The 13,533-nt window shown below is 38.8% G+C and overlaps 1 protein-coding gene across 3 annotated transcripts in view; it reads left to right on the forward strand.

The window, feature by feature from the left end:
- Positions 1–13,533, forward strand: part of DACH1 (dachshund family transcription factor 1) — a 457,196-nt gene that overhangs the window by 301,735 nt on the left and 141,928 nt on the right. For 2 of the 3 annotated variants that reach the window (XM_032794125.2, XM_032794126.2), the window contains exon 4: positions 11,935–12,107. In XM_032794125.2, coding sequence (XP_032650016.1) covers positions 11,935–12,107 — 173 coding nt within the window. Of the gene's footprint in view, positions 1–11,199; positions 11,356–11,934; positions 12,108–13,533 lie in introns of all 3 variants that reach the window. The other variant, XM_075061553.1, reaches the window with a different exon arrangement.

Below are 13,533 nucleotides of genomic sequence, written 5' to 3' on the forward strand. Positions count from 1 at the left end.
TTCTGCCTTTATTTTCCTATCTGAATGTGCTTATTAATTGTGATTGGTACAAAAAAAATTATCTGTTTTCCACACAAGGTCTGGGGACAATCATAGTTCCTTGCCCCGGAGGAGACTGGGGTCTGCTTCCTCTGTGTATCCTGTAGAGGGCAGTGAGGAAGTGGAGCCACGGTGGTTAAGGCATGGTGAGAGAATCAGTCTATGCCTAGCAGGGATTGTTACTTCTGCACTGCCCCTGATGTGGCTAAATGCCTAAACCTAAATGCCTAGCTGTCACAACTTCAGCAATTCCTTTTGCAAGTTTGAGAAGAATCTTTTTTGATCATATTTAAAGTAGAGACTGAACTGCAGAGCAGACCAGTCCATGGTTCTGTAGTCAGCACTGGGCATGCAGTCAGACTGATTTGTCCTGTGATCCTACTAGATTTCATAAGCAAAGCTAGGTTGATGCTTGTATGGCAGACCTGTGTGCTGAGAGAAGTGGTGTTGGTTAGTGTTAGGTTATTTAGTATCCATTTCTTGATGAGTAACTACTAAACTAATGCAAAATGTGATCTATTGGAACAGAAGAAGCTAGACCACCAAGTTCCTGACCTTGGAAGATAGGATGAGAGAGTCTGTCCTAAGTTATGGAGAAGGAAGAAGCATAGGAGCTGGTCTGGGCAGGAGAGGCTACAGCACCATGTTTCAGTGGATTAGGAGACTTCTTAACCTCCATCATCAGCTGCCTTGAGGCCTCTCTGGGATTCATCTGATTAGATTTTGTTTTTCTTCAAGTATGTTGTAGGTGACTCCAGGTAGTATGGAGGGGAGTGATGAGTCCACTGAGGTCAGGCTCCTTCCAAAATAAAAAATTAGGGGGTGTTTGGGGGCAGAGGAAGGGCAACCTTACTCAGAAAATACATTTTTTAAAAAAAAAATGAAGTCCAAAGAATTGACAGAATGTGAGACAAAGTTAATTGCTAAATCACTTTACTGTTATGTTACATTTCAACCCCCCTCATTCCTACATGCACATGGCTGCTTTTGGGGCAGGGATTTCATTTGTATCTGTAAAGCACCAAACTAAATAACTAATAGTATCTTAGCATGGAATCAAGGCTCACTTTGCCATTGGAGGTGCCGTTTTTCAGAAGAGAGTTAAAACAAAAGTCCCGTCCCAATCACGTACACTCATTAAAGGACTGACCCATTGCCCACTGATGTCAGTAACAAGATTGGTTGACTTTGATGAATTAGAGATCAGTCTGTGAAAGTTTCATAGCACTTTTTATAAGAATAGTAGCATTAACCCCAGTCTTCCACCAGAATTCTAATTCAGAACGTTATAGTTTTCGTGAGCTACATTGTCATGCATTTTAAATTCAACATAATATTCAGTTCAGTTCAATTCAGTACTTTCTTTCTTGACATGACAAACAAAGTGTTGCCAAGGTGTAAAAAGGAGACAAGGGACTCTAAGCAGTTGTGTAATACTCCAGTGCTCTGTTACAAAGCTGTTATGCACACGCCTTCACTCCATTCCAGTGGTGTGTGAAGCGATCCTTATATCCCTTACCTACCTCAAAGACATCAGTGTTTATCAAGTGCTTTGGGACCCTTGGATGAAGAGTGCTACATATTTACAAAAAAACTTGGTATTACATATTACTAATATTTCAGAAGTGGATTTTGGGCTGAAAAGATTAAATGGAAATAGTGATAAGTACACATATGTAATTGGAAAAATGCCTGTAATGAACCTGTCTGAAAGTGGTGATGTTCATATTTACAGAAGCTCTAAATGTGAAAAGCATGATCTCATTCACATGCCTGTATATATCACCAAGTTACACTGCTCAGTGTATATGGAATAAACTGATATTAGTGAGAGAGGCTAAAGTTTTTGTGTCACTGAAATATGAAATATCAGTTGAGAAAACAGAAGACTACATATGAGCACAATAATACTAATTGCAGCAGTCGAGAAGCAATAACCAGGGACTCAAGAACTTTACTTAGGGTTTCCTTTTCTCCTTCATATAATGGAATACCAATCATCTTTTTGGGGGAGGTGTTGTGAAGAAAGGGACTCAAAGCAAAAAGAAGACAGCAGAAACACGTTGTGGACACATGGCAACGAGCACTAATGTTTTCATCCTCTAACATTTTTAGCTTTGTAAGTGTCTTTAATATTCAGGACCTATATTTTATATACCTGAATTTCAGATATACGAAAGGTCAGGCATAGTTACTGATTCAATGTAGTTACAGCTTAGCGATAGTATTGCTAATGCGGTAAATGTTAATGGTTATGTCTTAGAAGCAGCAAAGGGATTCTTGAGGTGTGATTCCATTTATTGGCTGAAGGTCCAGGATTTGAGAGCTGAGTGTTACAGGTATATACTGAATATGTGAAAAAGAAATCTTATTAGTAAACCAGTAGGTGGCAGTTTGTTATATGAATATTACATACAAATAAAATCTATGTTAAGGTTGCAAAGTCAAGCATCCAAACTTTGGAAAATGGCAGAATTGTTTTTCCCATACAATCTTAATTTACACCCCTTGTGCACATATGCATTATGGTGTGGTTTTTAATTACAGGATCCCATACCATTTTTTCCACAAGACTTGTGCCTCATTGATTTCACAGGATGGGTGTTGCCCACTGCCGGGTAGTTATTCAATACTTCTTTTTATCCTCATCTTTCAGTGTGTAGCTCTTATTTACTGAGCCCTATTTAAGCACTGTACTGAACAGAGGCATTAATTTTCCTCATGGGCTTTTCTATAATACTCAGATAATATGGTTCTGAGTGCTTTACATATATTAATATATGTATCTGCACAATTCCCCTGTGAGGTAATATCGTATTATTATATTGTATTATATATTATTATATTCCCATTTTACAAATGGAAAAAATTGTGTATGATCATTTAATTAAAAGACTGTATAATAATGGGTATGCACAAGGGTTGAATTAAGCTTGCAGAGTCAGGTTTGGCCTAGGAAGTCCACTTTTACAAGTATAAGTTGCTTAGCCATTTGCCAGTGGGTATAGGAGTTTTGCACAGTATTAACATTTGTAGATTTTGTTTTTGTTTAGGTTTAGTGACCCTTGTTTCATAATCTATATTAGCTTCTAGGACTAGGTAGTTTGTAGAGGATAGAATAAAGGTCTTATTTAGTAGTCACAAAAATCTCTAAAGCAAAGATTATGGAAGGGAAAAGGTCTGTGAAATATATCAATCAACCGAGAAATATGTTATGCTATGCTAGAAGAAGGACAGGAGACATTGATATGGGTTAATTAGGCCTTAATTTTATTTTTAAATGTCTGGGAGTACTCAGCAGACAAAAGTGTACAGAGCAGGTAATTCCATAATCATTTCAGTAGCTACCTGGGAGTCTTCCATCAGCGCTCCCCCTCATAGGAGCACCCACAGGAAAGAAATGGTGGGTGCTGAGCACCCAATGGCACCCGCCCACCAGAACTTCCCTCTCCCCCCATTGTCTTCTGCCTGCCGGGGGGCCACACCAATCAGCACCTCCCCCTTCCTCTCAGTGCCTACCACCTGCTGCAGATCAGCTGTTTCATGGCATCAGGAGGTACTGGAGGGTTGGGGAAGGAGCAAGGGTAAAGCGCACTCAGGGAAGGGGTTGGAACTGGGTGGGGAAGAGGTGGGAAGGGGACAGGAGGAAGCAGGGTGAGGGCAGGATGGGGTTGGGAAGAAGCAGGAAAGGTGGGGTCTTGGGGAAGGAGAGGAGTGAGGGCGGGGGCTGGGCAGAGCTGGGGGGCACCCCCCGGAAATTTGGCGCCTATGCTCCCCCTTACCCATTCTTGTCCCCACTCAACCAGCTGCTGGGACCTCACCATCCTTCCCTTCAATCCTTTACCAATAAATTTTATCTTATCACTGTATCTCTTCCCTGCGGAGTACCTACACTGGACATCCACCCTATGTTTACATAATTAGTTTTGACATTATAGCCTAACTCCCATTTCATGTTCTCCTCAAATAAGCCCTCCAGACCCACTGTGGGGAAGGTGAAAAAAACCACTTTGCCTAGGCCAATCTGACAGTGAGGGGAAACTTCCTTCCTAGTCCCCCCAAAGAAAGAAGTGATTAGTGCAATGACTCCAGCGAATCCTGACAAACACCAGTTTTTCTCCACTTCCATACTGAGAAGGTGGATGCTATTCCATCTGTTCTAGATAAAAAAGGGCGATTTTCCTACACTGGCTCTATCTTCCAGTAACCTGGGTGGGATAGATCAATGTCCCCACACTGACCTGCAGCAGAAAGTCACTCCCTCAGTTCTCCGACCCTTAAAGGGGCACACATTTTTTCCGACAAGCCAGACAACAGCCTGCGCTATTTAATGTGCGGTGAGGTCATTCTCTTGCTTTTAGTTTTCATAGTGTATCATTTCAGCTCTGATATGAGTAGATTTGTGAAAAGCAAGACAAGTCTAGTTGCTGATCAAATCTGCTTCAAAATCTTAGCCTGATTTATAAAAAGCCCGACAAGATCTGGAATGATTTAATTATCATAGTCTTTCATATGGCAGAAGGAACCTTTTTCCATTTTTAAGGATGTGCTAGATACAGCTGATCTTTTCATTTAACTGCAGTACACTACAAGAATAGAGAGCAAGTGGTGTGAAAGATTAGTAGTAGTGAAACTATCAATGGAGAAATTAAATGTAGCAAAATATGGGCAATAAAATGCAAATTAGATAAAATGAGAAAAGTAGAATTTTTTTTTATTGTGTTCTCTGTGTGGATCAGAAGTGAAATAGAATAACATCACATTGTTAGAAAAGTCACCAACATGCACTCAGCTATATCCTAATTTGTCTTGTAAGTAGGGATGTGCATGCTTAACCATGTTAGGATCTTTGATTCTGGCAAACATTAGGTGCTTGCGCAGACTTCCTGAGTCCAGGGGCGGCTCTAGGCACCAGCACGTAAAGTGCCTGCCTGGGGCGGCAAGCCACGGGGGGCGCTCTGCCAGTCACCATGAGAGCGGCAGGCAGGTTGCCTTCAGCGGCATGCCTGCGGAGGGTCCTCTGGTCCCGCGGCTTCAGCGGACCTCCCACAGGCGTGCCACTGAATCTGCGGGACCAGGGACCTCCCACAGGCAAGCCACCGAAGGCAGCCTGCCTGCTGTGCTTGGGGCGGCAAAATACCTAGAGCCATCCCTGCCTGAGTCTTATTAGATTTTAAGATCAAACCAACTCAAAACTACACTGCAGAGTTCATGAGAGAAGATAGAGGGCTAGCACAGGATCTATAGCCAAAAAATAGACAGGATAAGAGGTCAGTTAAGTAAAAATTTCCACATTTTCAATTTTCAGTCTTGCAGTCTTGTTTTTTTCACTCATCTTGTCCTATGGAGAAATATCATGTCTTTCAGGACAGACACTGGAAGGTAGATGTCTATGATATTGTTCTGAAGCAGAAACTGTTGAAATTTAAAATTAGTATGGCAAAGGACTGTCCATTGTATGCCAATTGATTTCATCTTCTGCCAAGAAAGTGCGGTTCACTGTTGTAGCTGAAGTGTGACAGTCCACACGGTACTCTTTTGATATTTCATTTTCAAGTTAATTTACCCCAGAATCATCTGAAGAGTCATAATCCAGAGTTGCACTTCCTGGTCTGTGGTGGTTGGCAGTGCTGAAAAAGATGTAATACAGAAAATGCTATTTCTATTCTAGCTTTGACAGTCCTTTGAAAGCTCCTTATCCTCCATATTAGCAATTAATAGTAGCTGCATGTCGAGAGAGCACATTTGGCTACCGGGGGAAGAATATCATAGTTCAATATGCTCCACAGAAATCTTGGGAAACATTTTTCCCCATCCCATAGTATTTGCTTCCTTGAAAATGTTGCACATTTATATAGTGTCAGTAGTGACAGTAATTACGTTTCTGTTTTTCAATTCCAATGATATGGGACAAAAGAGATGCTATTGAAGTCTGATGATCTCTGTATAGGTATTTCATTATACTTTACTTTATATAGCACCTTTATCTAAAATCTCAGCATGCTTTACACAGAGATGCAGTCTCATAAAACTCCTGAGTGCTGGATAAGTATTATAGCCAACTTCAGCAGGCTAAACTGAATCACACAGAGGTGAAGTGGCCTGCATACAAGTCAGAGTCTAAAGAAGGAGAACCAAATATTTAATTTGAATGACAAAAATTTGCAACTTTTAGCATGTGGATTATGTGCAGTTTCCAGTGAACATATAGAATGGCAGGAATCAAGCCTCAGATAAATGACCCAACATAGCTGATATAAAATGCCTCATTTGGTGATTGCTTGTTGATGAGAAATAGCTTGTATCAGGGAACCTGGAAGATAACTGTGGTCTTGTTTTGGAGATTAGTGGGACTAAAAAGGGATCAGCAGTAATATGTAGAGGGTTTTTTTGTTATTGACCTGGTGATAGACACTTAGGCTTCTCTTTTTTTTTTGTATCTTCATCACATGTTGCTTATGCATTTGATTTCATCTCACAGGGAAGGTGTACAGTTAGAATTATTTTCATATGTTATCATCCATATTTACTGGTGCTAATAATTACAGAGATAAATAATTCAGTGGCCAGATAGGTTTTATTTTAAGTGTATTTTATAAAAGCTGTGTTTTAATGTACAATTATGGCCTGTTGCACAATTACAGTTTGGGGAAGAAGTAGACTTCTGTGAAATCCATGTTAAAATGTTGTTTAGTAGAAAAGCACTGTATCTGATGGTCAGCTCAGTGGTTTTAGCATTGGCCTGCAAAACCCAGGGTTATGAATTCAATCCTTGGGGGGGTCATTTAGGATTTAGAAATTGGTCCTGCTTTGAGCAGGGGGTTGGACTAGATGAGCTTCTGAGGTCCCTTCCAACCCTGATATTCTATGGTAACAAATAGCACTATATATTTTGCTCTACCAGTCAAACTGAACATGTTCCAGGAACACGAAACATGCTGAACCCAGTTTTTAAATGTGGTCATCTACTTTAGGAACTGAAATTCCACATTATGAGTGCTTATGATGACACTTGGGCACATAAAATATATAGGCTACCAAAGAGCCTGTATCAGTGCCCATGTATGGGACTTGTTCAGCTTTGAAAATACTACTCTGTGGTCGCTTTAGTGCTTCATCAATTAAAATGCAGCTCAAAATGCAATATGGAGCTTCTAGTTGTCGCTTCACAAAGTGTTATGCTGAATCTGGAAATTTGCATAATTTAATTAATTATGCCACTAAAACCTGATTTTCTCTCAATTTAAAGCAAACAGCTTTTATGAGGGTGAACTGCAGCACCCAGGGATATCAGGTGTCCAAGCTCTTAATCCTATTACCAAGAGTTGACAACCACTGATGGAAACTGGAAAACATAAGCCTCTAGCAGGGCAACAAGTAAGGAGGAAAAAGGCAACAGATTTTTTAAAGCTTTTTGAAACCACTGTATGATTTTTAAATCATTTTTTAAAAAACAACTGAATTGGCAGCTTGCACTTTGTTGTTGAGAGGGTGAGTACTGTCTGAGGAGTAACATTTATTTTACATAGACATAAATGAAAATAACTATCTCCTATGGGAGGAAAGCTGTTGAGCTGAACTACCATAACAAAAATGCAGCAAATGGCCAATGTTTGCTATTTGTATCTATGCCTGTTCACTTACAGATGTTTAAGAGTGCAAGATGCTGTACCTTGTAAGTGGTTTCTAATGTTATAGTTGGAGACTGGCTATGAGTCATTTTGATTGTAAACTAATCTTGGCAGACCATGTCAGATTCCAAGTATCAAACTGTCAGTCACTGACTAAGCACTAGCTTTAATACCAGTGTCTCCTGTATTTCATTACAGTATTGGTTTTGAGAAAAAGTGAAAACAATGGGTACAGGTAGTGCTGAGGTATAAGATGCACTCCAGTGCAGAAGTTCTCATCTTTGACTACATATGAAATGCCATAACCAGAAATCCTATGACTGACCTTGCTAAATTCTGAGCAAGTCAGGAAAGAATATAATGGTTGTAGTAACTTACTTATGACTCCATCCTTGGAGCCCTGTGTGGATACAAAATTTGTATCTGAATCTGATCCACGATCTGCAAACATGGGCCACAGATATCCACAGATATAAAGCGGATATCCACAGATCTGCAGGTCTCTATCCATCCTCACCTCAAACCCCAGAGCTGGACAGGGCCTGACATGAAATTGACCCTATCATGAGTGGTATGTTTATGAAATATTGAAACCTTCCCACCACTTGTAGAGTGAATACCTTAACATGCTTGCCTCAATTTGTTTCTATTTTCCTACAGCAAAGGTTTCATTTTGACAAAAAGAAATTGCATTTTTCTTAACAAATCTGTCTTTTTTTTTTAAACCTGACCTAACAGTTGGTTTTGGTGGGGAAGTGGAACAAAATCACTAGAAAGGATTTATTGAAAAGTTAACTTGTTGTTAATATGAGAACTTTACATAAAATTGGAATAATTTGATTCAGGTTTCAATTAAGTTTTACAAAAATCTGTACTGTCTTCTTTTCTTCTTGAATTTTTTTTTTTATGGAACCTTATTTGGGGCTTAGGAAAATCAAAGATAAATCAAATCTTGAGTTCCAACAAGCTGTTACAGTGCATGTAAACAGGTACGGAATTGAGACATTAGGGGTCTGAATCTATTCTTTTCAGTCAGGTTCTTCACTAAATGAACATGCAGGATGGAAGTGTATTTGTCATTATTGCAATAAGCAGATAATATGGGGAAAAAAACTAGGGAAAACAAAGGTAGAATAAGCAAGCTATTTTTCCAAATAATGACTGAAAACTCAGTCTTACCTGTGGTCTTCCTATTGTGCAGAGATATTTGACTTTCCAAATTGCATGGTTATATGCCCACCTATGAGAGATGAAGCTCAAGTCCTAAGAATCTGTCTTTTGTTAGCCAGCTCAGTCTTAAACTAACTATAAACATTTCATAAAGTTTGTCAGAATTTCTTGTAAAATGATAAAGAGGATAAAGACAATAAAGATATCTGGTTTAATTGATTCTTTTCATTGTTTAATAAAATTGCTCTCTTTGACTACTGGAGAATTTGGACTGAATTTTCATTACCTGCTCCTGAACAGTTTACACTGGGATCTAGACAGTATTGCACTAATGAGTTAGAATTTATATTGAACCTTAACTGTCTTCATGAAGTAGCTGGGGAAGGAAAATCATGGCCATAATTGAGTATTTTTTCACTATAAACTATGTTATGTAGCTTTTACAATCAGGTTTTTAATAAATCTAGAGAAATTAAATTGGAATTTGGCCAACTTTTGTGCTTTTGTCATCTCATGTAAAAGTATTTTTTTAAATGGTAAGGCTAATGGGTTAATGAAACTCCTGTGAAAGTCAATGGAAATTAGAGGGTCTCCACTGTTGATCAGATAATTGTGAAAAGTACTACAAAAAGTTGCACAAAATACATTTTAGCATAATCTTTAAAGGTTCCAGACTGAGGAGCATATGAAATGAGTGTGTGAATACATTTAATATGCTGCCCAATTGTGAACTCCATATATATATATATATATATATATATAAGTGACTGCATAGTGTAGTGGTTAAAAGCGCCGCCCTTTGATATGGGAGACTGCCCTTTGCTACAAGAGACCGGCATTCAAATCCCGGTTGGTACCGAACTTTCCAGTAGGGGTCCTTGGGCAAAAGACCCCCTAACACTTCACCTGCCTACCTCAAAGATGAGAGTGATACGAACTAGGAGACTCATGCTGGCTTGGACATTGCCCAGATTAACAAGGTCTGTGCCAGGTGTTGAGGAACCAGGACAATCTGATGATAAGCGGGCTACTAGAACAAACCATTTATGGATGAGACAAGAGAACTTGGAATTGATGAAATGCTACTACAACAGTAGACCTAATGAGAGGGGATATATGCTGGGTGAGTGGCTCCAGCAGATCCCAGGAACAACATCAGAGCTCTCTGTCCAGAAGAGTGCTGTGCTAGGAACAGCTAAGATACTGTGCAGAACCCTCAAACTCCCAGGCCTCTGGTAGAGGACCTGAGGTTGAGGAAGACACATACCACCCATAGGAGTGAGAGGGGATTTTTTTTATAGTTCACATATATATATAGTTTATATATATATAAACTAGTCCCACTGAAGTCATTGGAGCGTTCTGATTAAGAAGTTTAAGATTGGGCAGCATATTATATATATTCTCAGTGACATATAGTTTTTTAAAGACCTATTCAGTTTAGAGGTCACTTAAAGTACACTTCCATAATGTAGAAATCAATAACTTTTTCACATAAATGAAATACTGATACCATTCTTTAACTGTGGTATTGTGTTTTACTGTGATATATTGAAAAGTGCTGATGTTCACGGTATTGAAAAATCTGTTTTCTCAGATATGTAAAATACTTTTATAGTCAGTATATATTGCTTTAAATCATTTTTTGCTCCAAGTGGGGTTCCACAAATAGAGAACTTGCAGGATTGGAATCATAATTTCTTATATTGAATGAAATGAAATATAAATTGACTATCTAATACTGCAGTATGTTACCCATACACAAGAGTGCTTGTCAGTTGATGCCATCAGTGAGTAAAAAATTCATTTACTGTGTAGTTTTATATTAATACCAAAATTTAAGAACAAATATGAACATAATTAATATAGCAATAGTCAGACAATGAAAACTTTACAAGCGAACACCCTCTACCACATGTAAAACAATTGTTATATTTCTCTCCAGTTCTACTCACTAAGAATTACAGAAATGTAAGTAAAACTGTTAATATAACAAATATTTAAAATTCATTAAAATACGTTGTTGATTTCTCACTGGAACTGTACTGTTTAAACTGTTTTTCTAGCCAAGGATTAAGAATTCAAAGTATATAGACTCTCCACGTGAACTAGTACAATCCTAACACCCATAAATTCATGTTTCTAACTATAAACGCCAAATGTTATCCTTGCCTATCTATAAAGGTGGCTTTTCTTTCTGTTGACAGAAAACAAAACCTCCCCCTTGCCCAACCCATACATTACAAACACTAATTTGTCAACCACCAGATGGGTTAAATTGGTGGCCTTGCTTGCAAATTCAGATATTACAAATTTGAAATCTTCCTGCATCCAAATAATTTATATTCATTCCCCACAGGCAGCAGTGATGGTTCTTGGGATAAAGAAAAACTTCAGTCTCCCCCTACCCAAGGATCACAGGCCTCTGTTAACCATCCCAGCTTGCCTGGACAGCATAATCTTCCAGTTAGCCATCCTCTCAGCCCTCTTCAACAGAACCACCTTCTGCCAAATGGTACGGGTTGACATCTTTCAACAATACCATCAGTAGTTTTCGAACTCCTGACTTTCTATTGTATTTAGTTAAATAGGCTATGCAAAATAGAAAAAATGTGGTGAATACTGTAATACTTTAATTAAAGTATTCAGCAGTGGAAATAGGAGTAATAAAAAAATAAAAACATACACAATAAACCTAATACTTAAATAGCTATTAGCGTGTGCATCAGTGGCATAATTATTGCTAAGACACCTTGCTGCAAGTATTAAAATGGGCAATATAACAAACAACAATTGCTTAGCAATGATATGATACAACATTACACAGATGTGAACAAACTAAGACGTCTGTTAGCTTCTCCCTGTGCGTATAAGACGTCCATGGATACTAGAGAGAATTACACACGTACAAAAAGTGAACAGATTCATGTTAATCGCTCTATACTGAAATGTTGGAAGAGTTCATTTTTTAACACATTTGGTGCCAAGCATTTCAACATATTTTGCTCATAAGAAAATATATTCCTAATAGTCAATATTTAAAAAAAAATCATAAACCAATATTTCCTGCCTTTTGTTTTTTTTTTCCCCTTAGGCCTGGAACTTCCTTTTATGATGATGCCCCACCCATTAATTCCTGTCAGCCTACCTCCTGCATCTGTCACAATGGCCATGAGTCAGATGAACCACCTTAGTACCATTGCAAATATGGCAGCAGCAGCACAAGTACAGAGTCCCCCGTCCAGAGTCGAGACATCTGTTATTAAGGTAAACATCTAGAAAAATATCTGTGATACTAAGTTAATTTCTTCACAGCATGGTACCTTATTAATGTAAGGCTGTTCTCATCAGATGTCAAAAGGTAAGCAGTCATAATGGCAAGGGTTGGTCAATGTTTGGAAGGGAGGGCTCCAAAGAAAAGCCCACTTACTGTAGGAATTGATTTTGGGAACTGAGTATTATGTTGGTAACTGAAAATTTTGAATATTGAGGTCTAAATCAGTGCTCCAGTTCCACAGTTGAAGTTGCCGTTTGTCAGATGAGATATAGATACTGACTACCCATGGCCAAAAAAAGATCTCATGCCACTTTCCCAGGAAGCTGGAGGTGAAATCCCTGTTGAAGTCAGTGAGAATTTTGTCATTGACTACAGTGGGCCCAAGATAACACCAATCCTGGTATTTATGTCAGATATTCCCAGCTGGAGGTCTGAGTGCCCGAACTAGAGTGACTAAATAAATTAGTTGAAGAACAACTTGAGGTGCTCCCTCACCGTAGGCTAACTGCCCTGTATTGATGCTGCTGGCACAAACTAAAAGGAATGTAGTTCACAATAATGTAACCCTGTTTGAAGGAGGATTACATTAACACAAACTAGATACCTTTTAGTTCATGCTAGCAGTGTCCACACAGGGCAGTTAGTGCACAACACTTTGGTGCACTCTGCAGTTCATACCCCCGTAGTCTGCACTGTGATGCAGTGTGGACAAACCCTTAGTAAGGCAGTTAGGACTAGACCTATATATGGCTTTAAAAGTTAGGCTGCATCTTTTGTCTTGGTAGGCATGACAACAGCAGAAATCAGCATTGGAACCATGGTGCGTGCAAATACATCTGAGACAACAGTCATGGTTTGGTGGTGACCATTTTGTATCTACCCTGTCATATCACTCATGCTGCTAACTGTCACTGCCTAGTAGCATGGTGATTTCTGCCCTTCTGTATGTTTTATTTTTCACTAGAATGGCAATTAGCAAGAGGTGCATAATACCAGAGCTGTTCCCTGGGACATATTAGGTGTATATTTCATCCTACATTTATTTTCTAAATTTCCATAGTGATCACTGCTTATTACATGAATATGTGGTAATGAATATAAAGACATTGAGAACATGATTGAGCACACACTAGCTGATGCAGCATTTTGTTTGCTCCTGTGGGAGTCTTGAAATATGATGTCCAATGTACTTAGTTTTTTGCATCCTTAACATGTTAAAGTGTCTCCCTTATTTTTATTATCAGAGGTACAACATCACAGTTTATATACAGCAGTGGGAAATTTGATCTCAATCTATTTTTGACATTCAAAAAGAAAATGTTCTATTTTTTAAACTTAAACAAAGTAATTAGTAAACTGTGTAAAGCTGGATGGCCGTTACCATGAGTGTAACTCTGTGAGGCTTAGATGGAGAGT

The sequence above is a fragment of the Chelonoidis abingdonii genome, chromosome 1 (genome assembly GCF_003597395.2).
Source record: "Chelonoidis abingdonii isolate Lonesome George chromosome 1, CheloAbing_2.0, whole genome shotgun sequence".
NCBI classification, from domain to species: Eukaryota; Metazoa; Chordata; order Testudines; family Testudinidae; genus Chelonoidis; species Chelonoidis abingdonii.